We start from the raw sequence: 14,157 nt of genomic DNA, 5'->3' as shown, positions 1-14,157 counted from the left end.
AACTACTTTGACCGGGTCGTCTTGCTGAACAAAGGCTTGCACGAACTGGTTGATCTTCTGTCTTGCGGCCTTAGACGAGCTCTTCAAACGTATAGTGGCTCCTGGCGTGATCCTTGGTGCATCGGCTCGATGTTGTCCCACGGGTAAAGCGAGCGTCTCGGCAGCGTTCTGGGCGTCTTGGTCCGGTACGGTCATTCCTGGTCGCGAGTCCTCTTCCGTGCTCACATCATTCCCTCCCCCTTGAGAAGGTTTTGTCCCCAAAACTTCTTCGTCGTCACTTGCGTCAAACGGAAAAAGATCAGTAACGTTGTATGATGTAGACGTATTGTAGTCACCTGGCAGTTTAAGGCGGTAGGCGTTGTCGTTGATCTTCTCTATGACTTGGAAAGGTCCGTCTCCACGCAGGCTAAGCTTTTCTTTCCTCTTTTGTGCGAACCGCTCCAGCCTTAGGTGCAGCCAAACCCAATCTCCTAGCTTGAAAAGCATAGGTTTACGTCAGCGGTTCGGGAATCGTGCATATTGTTCGGTCCTCCTCTCGATGTTTGCTCGAACCTCCTCATTAAGCTTCTTGACCAATTCAGCTCTTGCGTCCCCATCTTGACTTTTGACCTCATCTGGTGGCAACAGTAGTAAATCCATCGGCATAAGAGGTTTAAATCCGTAAGCGACCTCGAATGGCGATTTCTTGGTGGCCGAGTGAACGACTTGATTGCATGCGAACTCGATGAGTGGGACGCATTCTATCCATGTCCCTTTGTTGCTTGCGATCACCGTCTGGAGTAAGGCTCCAATGGATCGGTTCACGACCTCGGTCTGGCCGTCGGTCTGCGGGTGTGCGGCGGTAGAATAAAGCAGCTTGGTTCCAAGTTTGTTTGATAAGGTCCGCCAAAAATTCCCAAGGAACTTCGGATCTCGATCGGAAATAATGGTTCGCGGTAAACCATGGAGTCGAACCACTTGACTGAAGAATAGGTCGGCCAGTTGCACCGCGTCATGGCTCTTGTTACATGGAATGAAATGCGCCATCTTTGAGAACCGATCGACCACAACCATCAAGCTATCCTTCCGGTTTATAGGGGGCAGGCCGAGGACAAAATCCATTGATAGGTCTATCCAAGGTCATGTCGACACCGGTAGTAGTGTGTATAGGCCGTGCGAGTGGGTAGTTGACTTGGACGCTCGACACACGACACATTGTCCGCAATGCTTCTCGACCCTGCTTCGCATCTTCGGCCAATAGAAGTGTTCTTGGAGCACAGCCAAAGAGTTTGTTATACCAAAATGCCCGGTCAGTCCTCCGCTATGCGCTTTTTGGACCAACAAGTCGCGGATCGAGCCGGTTGGAATGCATAGACGTCGGCCTCGGAACAGATATCCGTCGTACACGTAGAACTCGGTGAACGTGCCTTTGCCGTGGTTATTGAAACAATCTCCAAACTCAGCGTCGTTGGCATATGATTCCTTAATGCTTTCGAACCCCAACACCTTGGCGTCCATGGTGGTGATCAGGGTGTATCGTCGTGAAAATGCATCGGCACTGATGTTCTCCTTGCTTTTCTTGTACTTGATTACGTTGGGAAAATACTCAATGAACTCCAGCCACGTAGCGTGCCTCCTCTTGAGATTCGTTTGCCCTCGCAAAGTCTTTAGGGTCTCGTGATCCGTGTGAATCACAAACTCTCGGGCCAAAAGATAGTGCTGCAAGGTCTCCATGGCACGAACCAATGCATATAGCTCTTTATCGTACGTAGGGTAGTTAAGAGTGGCGCCGCTGAGTTTCTCACTGAAATAGACCACAAGTTTGCCGCCTTATGTGAGAACCGCTCCAATGCCTACGCCAGACGCGTCACACTCTACCTCAAAAGTTTTGTTGATATTGGGTAGGACGAGTAAGGGAGCTTGAGTGAGATGCCTTTTAAGCTCTTTGAAGGCTCGTTCTTGGTCCTCCTCCCATTTGAACTCCTGGTTCTTCTTGATCACCGTGGTAGGAAGCGCCGCTATCGTACTGAAATCTCTTACGAACTGGCGATAGAAGCTGGCGAGGCCATGAAAGGATCAGATGTATGAAACACTGGAAGGCGCGGGCCATTCCTCGATGGCTCGAATCTTCTCGCCGTCCACCTTGAGTTCCTGTTCACTAACAACAAAACCTTGCTTAGTTTTGAATGCGGTTTTCCACTCGTCACCTTCCTTCATTCTCACTTGGTGGTAACCGCTTTTGAGGTCGATCTTGGAGAAAATGCTCGAGCCACTCAATTCGTCCAGCATGTCGTCAAGTCTCGGTATCGGGTGCCGGTACTTGATCGTGATGTTGTTCACGGCTCGGCAGTGGACACACATACGCTAGGTTCCATCTTTCTTCGGCACGAGTAGGACAGGAACGACACACATACTAAGGCTCTCTCGAACATATCCTTGAGACATGAGCTCGGCTACTTGTCGCTCTAACTCCTTGGCTTCCTCCGGGTTGACTCGGTACGCAGGACGGTTCGGTAATTGAGCTCCAGTAACTAGATCGATCTGGTGTTCGATCCCTCGGATCGGTGGTAGTCCTTCGAGGAGTTTGTCCGGGAACACGTCCGCAAAGCGTCGAAGAACATCTCGTATAACGTCCGGTAGTGCATCCATCGAACCTTCAAGCCCTTTAACCAACAAATCTCTAAAGACCATCAATAAAACTTGGTTGGAGTCCTTAAGGGAATTTCTAACTTCGCTAGATTCAATTAGAAAGTTCATTTTAGGGTCTGAATCCTTACACAGTTTAGATTGCATTTCACGAACTTGTGTTGGCGTCAAAGGCTTTCAACTGATACGTTTGTTATCGTGTACAAACGTATACTGATTCGTGCGACCAGAATGTGAGGTTCCCTTATCAAACTGCCATGGCCTCCCTAATAAAAGGTGGCTAGCTTGCATCGGTACTACATCGCATAGGACTTAATCCTTATACGGCCCGACACTAAATGGGACAAGGACTTGGTCACGGTCTTATCATCTAACCACTTGAGTTTATAGGGTCTGGGGTGGCATGTGGTTGGCAAAGAAAGTTTCTTGACCATATATGAGCTTGCAACATTCGTGCAGGAGCCCCCATCGATGATCAAGCCACGCACCTTCCCGCTTTATGTGCATCGCGTGTGAAAGATGTTGTCACGCTGATTGGAGTCGTCCACTTCTGGGCTGGTGCTGAGGATACGCCGGATCATCAGGAGCTCTCCGACTTCCGGCTCGGCTACAGCTTCCTCCAGTTCGGCTGTCCGGATTCGGTGATGATCATGTTTCGGGCGTTCGGGCAATCTCGAGCATAATGCCCTCGACCTTGGCATTTGTAGCAGATAATATCCCTGCTCCGAATGTCATTAGTCGTCCTTTCTCGGTTGTCGTTGTTTGGCTCTTTGGGCTTGAACCTTGAGTCGACAAAGGCTGTCTTTGGTTTCTCTTGTGGCCGGTTGGAGGGCGAAGCGTTCGGTGACCAGTTAGGCACTCCCTTAGCTCTGGTGCGGCTTGTACCTGCGATCTTCTTCTTGATTTGGGCTAAGATTTGCACCGCCAAATGCAATAGTTCTTCGATCCTTGGTACGGCTGTCGCTCGACCTTTCGCGCGATCCGATCTTGTAAGCCGTCGAGGAACTGTGCCATGAGAGACTCCCCGGTGTCTTCTACTTGGAGTCGGTTGCTTAGGTGCTCGAACTCCTCGTAGTACTCTTCAACGGACCGCGAGCCTTGAGTGAGTCTCCTAAACTTCTTTTGGAGCTCTCGATGATAGAACGGTGGAACATATCGTCGCCTCATGACGGCCTTCATGACCTCCCAAGTAGCGATCCGCCTGTCGTGGATGCGACGTTGCTCGGCTACTAAACGATCCCACCATGTAAGTGCGTAATCAGTGAACTGGGCCACGACGTAAGAGATCTTATGAAGCTACGTATAGTTGTGACAGGAGTAAAGGTGGTCCATTCGGCTTTCCCAGTCGAGATAGGCCTTTGGGTCGGATTTGCCGGCAAAGGTTGGGGCCACCATCTTATGTCCTGGTTCGTTCGGACGTGGTGCGTCCTCGTACTGATCGTCGCGTCGGTGCCGTCGCCTCGGACGTGGCTCATAATCTTCATCGGATTGGTCGCTCCGTTCTGGGTCTTGTCGTTGACGTCGCATGGGCAGTGGTTTTCCCTTGGAGGGTTAGCGAGTTCAAGACCAGTCATCCGTTCGGTCAAACGTTCTATGCCATTGCGAAGGGTCGTCAAGGTAGCGCCGATCTCCGGTGGTGGTAAAGGGATCTCCGGTTGATGTTGTTGTTCGACCATGTTGGTTGTACGGATGGTCAATGGTGATGTGTCTTGATCCGTACGTGATGCGCTGTCCGATCAATTTTAAACCTCGTTGAAAACAAACGAATATTCTTGAGTAAAGCAAAAAGAAACCTATGACTAAAGCAAAAGCAAAAGCGAAAGAACACTACAAGACAAACTTTTGGGACCACAACACAAACACAAAAGCAAAACAAGCTACTTCATCGATTTATCGGTTTCTAGACAAGAACAAAGTTGAACAATAATAAGAACACGATGAACAAATGATAATCTAGACGAACTATTAGCAATACTAAGCATAAAACAATTTAAACCAATCACTCTAACTAAGCAAAGGAAAACAAACGAGACTACTAGAAACACTAAAGATTCAAACTTTAAATAAATAGAAGCGAGTTCTGGGTTCAGAAAGATACAACCTTTAGGTAGAACCTTTTAGCTCTGATACCAGCTGATATGAGCGCAGGTCGGCTCGCGGTACGGACAGAAGGTCGGGTCCTCGGGTCGTTTAGTTTCGCGAAAACTTCCTTCGGGCCAAACGATGGGGAAGAGAGGGGAGAAGTAACAAACGAGGGAAACGAGTTTTGGTGATGAACAGACGAGGGAAACATGAGTTGGTACGGTGGTCGCGACTCACAGACGAACGGACTATACATGCGTTAGCAGTACAGAACGGTTCGTCGGGAATGGCCAGCGACTAGCAAGCCAGGGACTGGTGAGCTAGAGGAAATGGAAACGAGGGTGGATCGAATGACGACACATGAGTGGTGGCTCGACTCGTGATACGACCAAGCTAGTAGATTACTAACCCAGTTCGTGAATCTACTAGGGTTTCTCAAAAGCTAGTCCCGGACTAAGACTAAAGAGAGAGAGTTGAGACAAGAAACAAAGAATCACTCTTTGGGAAAATAATTTCATTCAAGTCTGCATTTTACAATAAAGAGAAGGGTTTAAATAGTATGAGGGTTTAGAGGGAGCCTAGGACACGCGAACTCGCTATGGTCCGCACACGTTTTCCCCTAACGTGTTTCCTTTGATGGAGAACACGTTGCCCTCTAAGTGGTTTAAACAGAACTACAAACACGTCACACAGCCCTAACGTTACGAAAGAAAGTTCTAGACAAAGTTCAAAACGCAACGTTTAAACAAAGATAACACGTCCTTTGGCTTTGATGCAAGATCCATGTCTTCGGCTTCAAAATGCGGAGTTTTGCGTTAGGACTTGTCGCCTCATTAAAACCTTCTCCGGTAAATCTCGTGGGACAAACCCAGAGTAAGAAAAAAGAGTACGGGTCATGATCCTAACGGCTTGGTCGCCTTCATCTTTGGGTAAGGATGAAGGCCGTGCAAACGGTCTCCACTTGAACTACTTTGATCGGGTCGTCTTCCTGAACAAAGGCTTGCACGAACTGGTTGATCTTCTGTCTTGCGGTCTTAGACGAGCTCTTCGAACGTGTAGTGGCTCCTGGCATGATCCTTGATGCATCGGCTCGATGTTGTCCCGCGAGTAAAACGAGCGTCTCGACAGCGTTCTGGGCGTCTTGGTCCGGTACGGTCATTCCTGGTCGCGAGTCCTCTTCCGTGCTCACATCACTTATCAATGTTTCTTAATGAATGGTTAAGTATCTTTTTAGTTTAACATTAAAGAGAAAAAAAAACAAAAGAATGGAACATAAGAAAATTGTGGTATAAAATATTATTTGGTTTAAAGTTAAGTAAGTGCCTCGTGTAACTTTTTAAAATATTTAAAATTATATTACATACACACCCACACACACACAAAAAAAAAAAAAAAAAAGAGGTTCTGAATTCTGATCGCACTGACTAAATTATCAATGAATAAGTAACTCACTGGCGGCAGCCGGCAGCAGCACTATCACCGGCCATTCATACACGTTCGAGCCTCGAATAATTTTAAATTATTGGTCTTTTCTCCTTCTATATAATTTATCTATTTATTCCAGCCACATACCTTAAAAGAAAAATCTCTACAACTTTTCATATAAAAAAATTGGGAAAGGTATGCCTTGAGAAACATGAGACACATATGACTTTTTCTGTTTTTAATTAATTACCAAAAGAAATGTTAGAAGATACTTAGGAAAAAAAGAAAAAAAAAACTAAGAACCACTAAATCTTTAATAATCCGTGCTCTCTATATCTAGGACCTATGTTTTGCAATAAAAAGGTATATCGAGTGGAAAGTATGTACATATATGGTGTTTTCCAAGTTCAAGAGATTAGTGTGGTTTCATTTTGGGGTTTTTTTCTTGATTATGAAGAAAAAAAATGATATTTTTGAATACAAAATATGCATAAGATAGAAATCATATAAATTGAATGGAACCATGCATGTGATCTAAACGTGAGCCGACAAAAACATAGAAATGAGATTTAAAATCACCAAAAAATCTTAATTCTGTAGTCAATATATTTTTAAAAATTAAACTTAAAAAGTGTATCCTAAACGATTGTGTTTCTAAACGATATCGTGAATTGAATTAAAAAATTTGAAAAGTCTACAACCGAAATAATTAGTCTACAAAGACAGAAACAATATAAAACTCTGATAGCGTTATCTTTTCTTCCCCAAATGGAAAGCACTACCGTAACAAAATGTTTTTAACTAATTAATCAATCATGCACGAGAATATCTACGTCTAATTAAAACTAAAACACTTATCTCTTAATATATATATATATATACCACGACAATGAATACGGAATACCGTCGGCCTATAGAACCAACTCGGAACTTGAAGCAAGGTTCGACCGTTCGAGTTTAATTTCTAGAAACTATAGTTAGACTTTAAATTGTAGTTTTATGTATATAATAAGTTCTTTATTAAAAAAATTAATGATTCCTCTGATTGGGGTATTGTTCATAACCTACTCACCGATACATCTCTCGGCAAGCACCGTCTTTTCCTCCTGCGATATGCATTTCAGCTACTTGTGTCCTCGTTGTGGAACGAGCGTAATGGAAGGCGTCATGGGGACCCTGCTACTTCTCCATCTCACCTACTTCGATGGCTAGACAAGGATGTACGCAACATGATTTTATCTATTGGGAAGCAAGGTGACAGGAGCTATACATAGTGTTTGGAGATTTGGTTTGCTACTCCCTAAGAAGATTTTCACTACTTTCATTCTTTTACTTTACTTTAAACAAATGATTTGCAAAACACATACTACAAACCGCTGCACTTGATGTAAAAACACTTTTTCGAATAATTTTACATTTTATTAAAAAAAAATTAATGATTAATTTACTTTGTATAATTATAAAATCCGAATGCCAAATCAAAACTGCTCCAGTAACAAGATCTATAAAAGTACGACAAATTTTTTTATATAGCATTTCTTTCCGACTTAAACCCAAGTTCTTGTAATTGATCTTTTATAAAATTAATAATTAAAGAAATTCAACATGAAACAACAGCAACAAAATGAAGTGGGCCTATAGATGGTTACAAGTACAAACACACAAAACACACACATAAAAAATCCGCATATACATCCTATCTAAAACATATTATTCTGACAAATCAATATACTCTTGCGTATATTATACGTATAATTTTAATCAAAAAAAGAAAAAAAAAGGGGAATCCTTATAATAATGAACTGAGACATATTTCAATTTAATAGGAGTGTTATTTGACCAATAATAATTTATCCCCAATAATAGTACGTAAAAAAGATATTTCGATAATAATATATCTGTATAGTTTGTTAGATTTATATTGTTGGTTATTTAATATGTTTATTGTTGTTATCCAATAAAAATCTGGCTAACAGAACAAAGAAGATTACTTTAGAAAAAAAAAAGAGAGATAAATATATTATTATAAAAGGAGGAATTAAAAAAAGAAAAAGTGAAATATTATAAAAGAAGAGAGGAAGCAGTTGACAAAAAAAAAAAAAAAAGAGAGGAAGCAATAAGAGAAGTAGTGTCCTCTCTTCAATTTCAACCGGCACTTTCTTCTCTTCTTCTTCTTCTTCGTCGTCTCTTCGAATATTACATACACTTGTTTTCTTATATATATATATATATATCTCCTTTCTTCCTGCACAGCACAGAGAGCTAGAGAGCCTTATATATCCATACCATAACAGAAATAAGTCATCAGGAGATTCAAGAATCGATTTGGTTTCTTTTGTCTAATACATATTAAAAGCGAGTGATATTGGATGGTGAGAAGAGAAGAGATAAAGGAGGAGAAGAAGGTGAAGGAGGAGGAGGTGAGAAAGGGAATGCGTCTTGGGAAATACGAGCTAGGGAGGACGCTCGGCGAGGGTAATTTCGGTAAAGTTAAATTCGCTAAAGATACCGTTTCAGGTCATTCTTTCGCCGTTAAAATCATCGACAAGTCTCGTATCTCCGATCTCAACTTCTCTTTACAGGTTCCCCTATTCTTGCGTTTTTTTCGTTTTACCATTTTCTATATTTTTCTCCGAGTTTGACGGATCCAATTATTTAATTTAATTTATATTTAATTTTGTGAACAGATAAAGAGAGAGATCCGGACTCTGAAAATGCTAAATCATCCCAACATTGTTCGATTACATGAGGTGCGCTAGCTCGCTTATCCCATTTTTAATCTTTAGGTTTTTATCGCGTGATTATGACTAGTCTAGTAGTATAACAATGTTTTTGGATTATTATTGGTTCGTGTTTTTTTTTTGTTTTTTTGTTTGCTTGCGGTGTAGGTTCTGTTTCATTTTTAGTACTTACCTGAATAATATGACAGAAAGTATTTTACATGTTTGAGATTAAAAATTTAGTAAACTGTTTTTAGTTTCTTTTCATCTATCAAATCTTGCTGACGAGGATTAAAAACCATCTAAAATCTTGGATAAAATACGTTTGTTGCTTTTTTTTTTTGTTTTGGATTTCTTTGAGTACTGTTTGAGAATATCCTTACAAGACTATTCGATTTTTATCACCTTTAAAAAAAAAATTGTACTAAACTTTTGGGTCTTCGTTTTCGTACCCAAACACATGTTCGTTAACCTTGTTTTTCACGTTTCCCAATTAGCTACAATTTTTTGGAGTATATATTTTTTAAAAAAATAAGTTTCTTTGATATGGTCGCTGGCTTTCATGGCTTGGATGGCCGGTAACACAAATCTGACCTATTCCATTCAATTCAAGGGTGGGTCCTTAATCGTGAAAAATGCAGGATTTGTCGCTGAATCATTTTATCATTGCTTAATCTTAGTACCTTTTTAACCTTTTTTTATCATGTGGACCCACTTTGATCTTATGTATAGTTTAATTTAATTTTTAAAATTTATTCTATACTCCACATGATTATTGCTGTATCTTTGGGGTTTATTGTTGACGTGTAATTATTTTTTATGAAATGATTAGTCTTGACTTTTTGGTTAAGCAACCTAACCTACATTGTGGATTTCACCTATTCGATACACGTATTCGTGCGTGGTCCACTTTTTTCTAAGTTTGAGGCCGTGACTAACTCTGTCCTGTTGTGGTTACCTTTTTATTTGTCTGTTTCTTGTAAATTGTGGACACCTAAGTCTTTTAGTCAATCTATGGATATGAATGCAACTCCAGTTTTAATCTTCTTTTTTTTGTTTCTTTTCGTTTTCTTTTCTGACTAATCTTTTGGATTCTCATGGTCATCATGCAGGTATTGGCTAGCAAAACGAAAATTAATATGGTCATGGAACTTGTCACTGGGGGAGAACTGTTTGACAGAATTGTAAGACCCCTAACTTACTAGCCTCTCTCTCTGCCCAAACCAAACCAAAGCTTCCTCTTTATTACGAGTGTCCTTTACTAATTTTAAGCGAAACTCACACTCTGATTATAACTCTGATCAGGTCTCCAACGGAAAACTAACAGAAACAGAGGGAAGAAAAATGTTTCAGCAGCTGATCGATGGAATCAGCTACTGTCACAGCAAAGGTGTTTTCCACAGGGATCTCAAGGTTCGTGCTTTTCACTATCTTTCAAATCATGAAAACCCTATAGAATTAGTGCCCTGATGTGTTTTTTTCTCCTATATTGCAGCTAGAGAATGTTCTTCTTGATGCTAAGGGACATATAAAGATCACCGATTTTGGCCTCAGTGCTCTGCCTCAGCATTTTAGGGTACTTAGAAAATATCACGATCTTAAAACCATAGCATATATATCACAGCAAAAACATAACTTGTTGAATCCATTTGCTAATTTTCTCTCTGGCATTGTAGGATGACGGATTGTTGCATACAACTTGTGGAAGTCCTAATTACGTTGCGCCTGAGGTTTTAGCTAACAGAGGCTACGATGGTGCAGCATCAGATATATGGTCGTGTGGTGTAATCTTGTATGTTATTTTAACCGGATGCCTTCCTTTTGACGATAGAAACCTTGCGGTTCTTTACCAGAAGGTAAAAAACCGCATCATCTCTTAAACATATTCCAAGTCAAGACACACATATTGAAGAAACTAACTTGATAAAATATTTTTTTCAGATATGCAAAGGAGACCCACCAATACCAAGATGGTTATCACCAGGTGCAAGAACCATGATTAAGAGAATGCTCGATCCAAATCCAGTCACGAGGATCACAGTCGTTGGTATTAAAGCCAGTGAGTGGTTCAAACACGAGTACATTCCTTCAATTCCCGATGATGATGATGACGAAGAAGAAGTTGACACAGACGATGATGCTTTCTCAGTTCAAGAACTCGTAAGAATCTGTCGCCTCAACTCTTTACTACAATTGCATTTGATTCGAGTACAGTATGCTCATTTCTCTGTTTCTTTTTTTTGAATGGTGTAGGGATCAGAAGATGGGAAGGGTAGTGATTCACCAACCATCATCAATGCGTTTCAGTTAATCGGAATGTCTTCCTTTCTTGACCTGTCCGGTTTCTTTGAACAAGAGGTAAATAGTCTTTTACTCTGTTTCAAAGATGTGCTCTCTGCTTGAGATAATGCATAGTAATAACAATAATTGTACTTTTTTGTACTCTCAGAATGTATCAGAGAGGAGAATAAGATTCACTTCAAATAGCTCCGCAAAAGATTTACTGGAGAAGATAGAAACAACGGTAACAGAAATGGGATACAGTGTACAAAAGAGACATGCGAAGGTGAGTCTTCAAAAGAAACACAACACGTTCTGTCTCTTCTTTAGCTACTTTGGAAATTTAAAAGCTGTAGAGGATCACTAACATGGAACTGCATTTTGTTTCAGTTAAAAGTAAAACAAGAAGAAAGCAACCAGATAGGTCAAATTGGTTTATCAGTAACAGCTGAGGTATATTAACTACTAATTACATTATATTATTTCACTTTTTATACTGTTTTAAAGATTATGTTTTAACTAATGGAAGAAATTGTTATCCTATTGTAATAGGTTTTCGAGATAAAGCCGTCACTGAACATGGTTGAGCTAAGAAAATCTTATGGGGATTCATGTTTGTATAGACAGGTAGGCTACAAGTTGTCATTTCTTAACTAAGATTCAATGGTTTGGATTTCTGACTACTAAACAAACATATCAAAGATGAAAACTGAAGGTTAATTTTTTTGGGTGCAGTTGTACGAGAGACTATTAAAAGATGTGGGCACATCCTCGTCGGAGCAAGAGATAGTAACATAGGTGTTGGTATTTTCGGCTGAAGAGATATAGCTCTAATATTTTTTATCTTATGGTACACCATCCATGTTCATAATTCATTATCTTTATATATTTATATGAAAGGAGCTCGATTTATATAATGATTAGTGCAAATAACTGCATTAGTTACTAGTATAAACCGTGGCGTAGATCATTAAGAAAAATTAGAGCTTTTTTATTCACTAGTAATACCTTTGTATTTGCTCTTTATTTGGTGTGGCAAATCAGCTTATTAGCCAAAATCCCAAGAAGATCTCTTCATTTATTTTTGTAAATACCCAATGCGATGCATTGATGCACATATATAAATTTGTAATAGTATGCTATGATGCTTGGTCTCAATTAACTTTACTCTCACTCATGGCCTATCAACATTTTGCGTCTTGTTAATGAAACAATTTCAGTTTTAAAGTCGAAACTTGAATGTAGTACAAAGAAGCGAGTAATCAAAGAGTAACGAGATTGAAGAAATTACGTCTTTATCTGTATCGACTAAACCAAACCAAACTTGGAACATAATTGAAAATAAATGGCACACATGATTTCACATAAGGATAGAAACGATATTCTTTAAATTGGATTTTCATGCATTCACGGTCCTCTCCAACAATGTATACAAAGTGGTTTCTCTCATCACTGTATTTTGGCTCACAAACCACGGCCATTTTGTTCTCCTTATCGACGAAGAAACTCACGTAACGCGAAAACATAGAACAACGGGGACTGTCTATATCTACCGTAATGAATTTGCTCCACAACACTGCTTTAGTATCAATCTTATTAGTCACCCATACATCCACCTTTGGAGCATCATAACGCTGAAGTAACATTGAGAGTTTTTCTTCTCTAACAACTGATAGAGCTATAATTTTATGATCAGTGACCGCAACTTTTAATGGGAAACAGAGACTTTTAATTACCTATGTAGTAAAATCAAAGCTGAGTAAAAATGTATAGTCGTGGTTGTCCTTATACAAACCATAACAATAAGTATTTCCCTTCAAAGACATGCCATTTAGTTGCGGGATACAGTTGCAAGTGACGTCATTGAGAACCCTCCATGAATCAGAGCTAAAGTCATAGATATCAAACTCCACAACTTGTTTGCATAGCTTGCCATCATCCCAATACCTCAAGATTTTGTAGCTACGGCAAGACTTGCTGTTTCCGTATCCAAGGAAAAACATAGAGTTTCTCTTTTTAAGTAAACTGTGTTGGATCCACCTGGTTTGACCAGTACAAGGGTTCCAAGCCACGAGACTATTGTCCTTGGTGGTGCACAATAATAAACCCTCGCACTGAAGATTTCGGATACATCGACTTGGTCTGATGATTTAGAACGAGAATCCTTTAGGTCAAATCCCTCCTTAAGTTCTATAGATGGAGCAGCAACGTTTTTGTGAATTTCATCATGGAGATTGCCTACACTCATCGGACAAACTCTATAGTCCTTCAACATGAGGACCCCGAACTGTTTCGCTAAGTGCTTGTGCTTCACAACGAATCTTTTGTCTTGGAATTAACTGTTCCATCGTTTGCAAGTAGATCTTAACCGACTCAAAGTTGTCGCCTGAACTCTAGAGAGTATCTCCTCTACCAATTCCGGGGGAAGATTCGGCAGCATCATTGTTTATCTTGTGATCTTTGGTAAAGACGGCTCGAGATCTATATACAGTATATATATATAAACAATTAGGGTTTTGGTTTTAGGGTCCAAATTTTTCAGTATTTATTATCTATACAAGACTCTATTTATAACAGAGACTCTATAGTATTTTTAAAGAACACTAAATTAAAAGGAACATAGCACAAGGTCTCTATATTGAGTTTGAGCCGGCCGTGGAGGTAATGCGAAGAAGGTTATTAATATTAAAAAAAAAAAAAAAAAAAAAGAAGACTCGTATCAATAGTAGTAGATCAAAACGACGACAAAGAAAAAACAAAAGAGATCAGATGCTTTTTGTTTTTTCTTGACAAACTAATTTCGATATTTCCTTTGCGCCTAGGTATTATTACTGCTTGGGGGATTTGACCAAACTTGGAACATAGTTGAAAATAAATGGTCCGTATGATGTTTTTGGAGAATCTCAAACAAATATTTCTCTCTAATATTTATCCTCTCCAATAATGTCGACTATGTGTCCGCTAGTCTCATTGATGCCTTTTATATATAACCTTCACAACGGCCATCGTCTTGGGTCGTCTGATC

General features: G+C 40.2%; 1 protein-coding gene and 1 pseudogene across 1 annotated transcript; one reads left to right on the top strand and one right to left on the bottom strand.

Moving 5' to 3' along the window:
• Positions 1–7,872: 7,872 nt before the first annotated feature.
• LOC104765593 (CBL-interacting serine/threonine-protein kinase 1) lies at positions 7,873–12,305 on the top strand. Its single transcript, XM_010489336.2, has 12 exons — positions 7,873–8,714; positions 8,820–8,882; positions 9,965–10,036; positions 10,158–10,265; positions 10,348–10,428; positions 10,529–10,708; positions 10,794–11,012; positions 11,106–11,210; positions 11,302–11,418; positions 11,523–11,585; positions 11,685–11,759; positions 11,868–12,305. Exons 1-12 carry the CDS (start codon positions 8,502–8,504, stop codon positions 11,928–11,930), a joined length of 1,359 nt encoding a protein of 452 aa, XP_010487638.1. The 5' UTR covers positions 7,873–8,501; the 3' UTR covers positions 11,931–12,305.
• A 534-nt stretch (positions 12,306–12,839) lies between these two features.
• LOC104767592 (putative F-box protein At3g17500 pseudogene) lies at positions 12,840–13,575 on the bottom strand (annotated as a pseudogene).
• Between the last annotated feature and the right edge of the window lie 582 nt (positions 13,576–14,157).

This window comes from Camelina sativa, chromosome 19 (genome assembly GCF_030686135.1).
Source record: "Camelina sativa cultivar CO46 ecotype springtype chromosome 19, ASM3068613v1".
Lineage (NCBI taxonomy): Eukaryota > Viridiplantae > Streptophyta > Magnoliopsida > Brassicales > Brassicaceae > Camelina > Camelina sativa.
The sequence above is the reverse complement of the archived record's forward strand: the minus strand, read 5'-3'. Positions and strand labels throughout refer to the sequence as shown.

Excerpts from the sequence above, each read along its gene's own strand:
- LOC104765593 (XM_010489336.2), top strand. The coding sequence starts at position 8,502 with ATGGTGAGAAGAGAAGAGATAAAGGAGGAGAAGAAGGTGAAGGAGGAG. Across the intron at positions 11,013-11,105 it reads CTTTCTCAGTTCAAGAACTC|GGATCAGAAGATGGGAAGGG; the intron begins GTAAGAATCTGT and ends TGAATGGTGTAG. Across the intron at positions 11,586-11,684 it reads GTTTATCAGTAACAGCTGAG|GTTTTCGAGATAAAGCCGTC; the intron begins GTATATTAACTA and ends CTATTGTAATAG.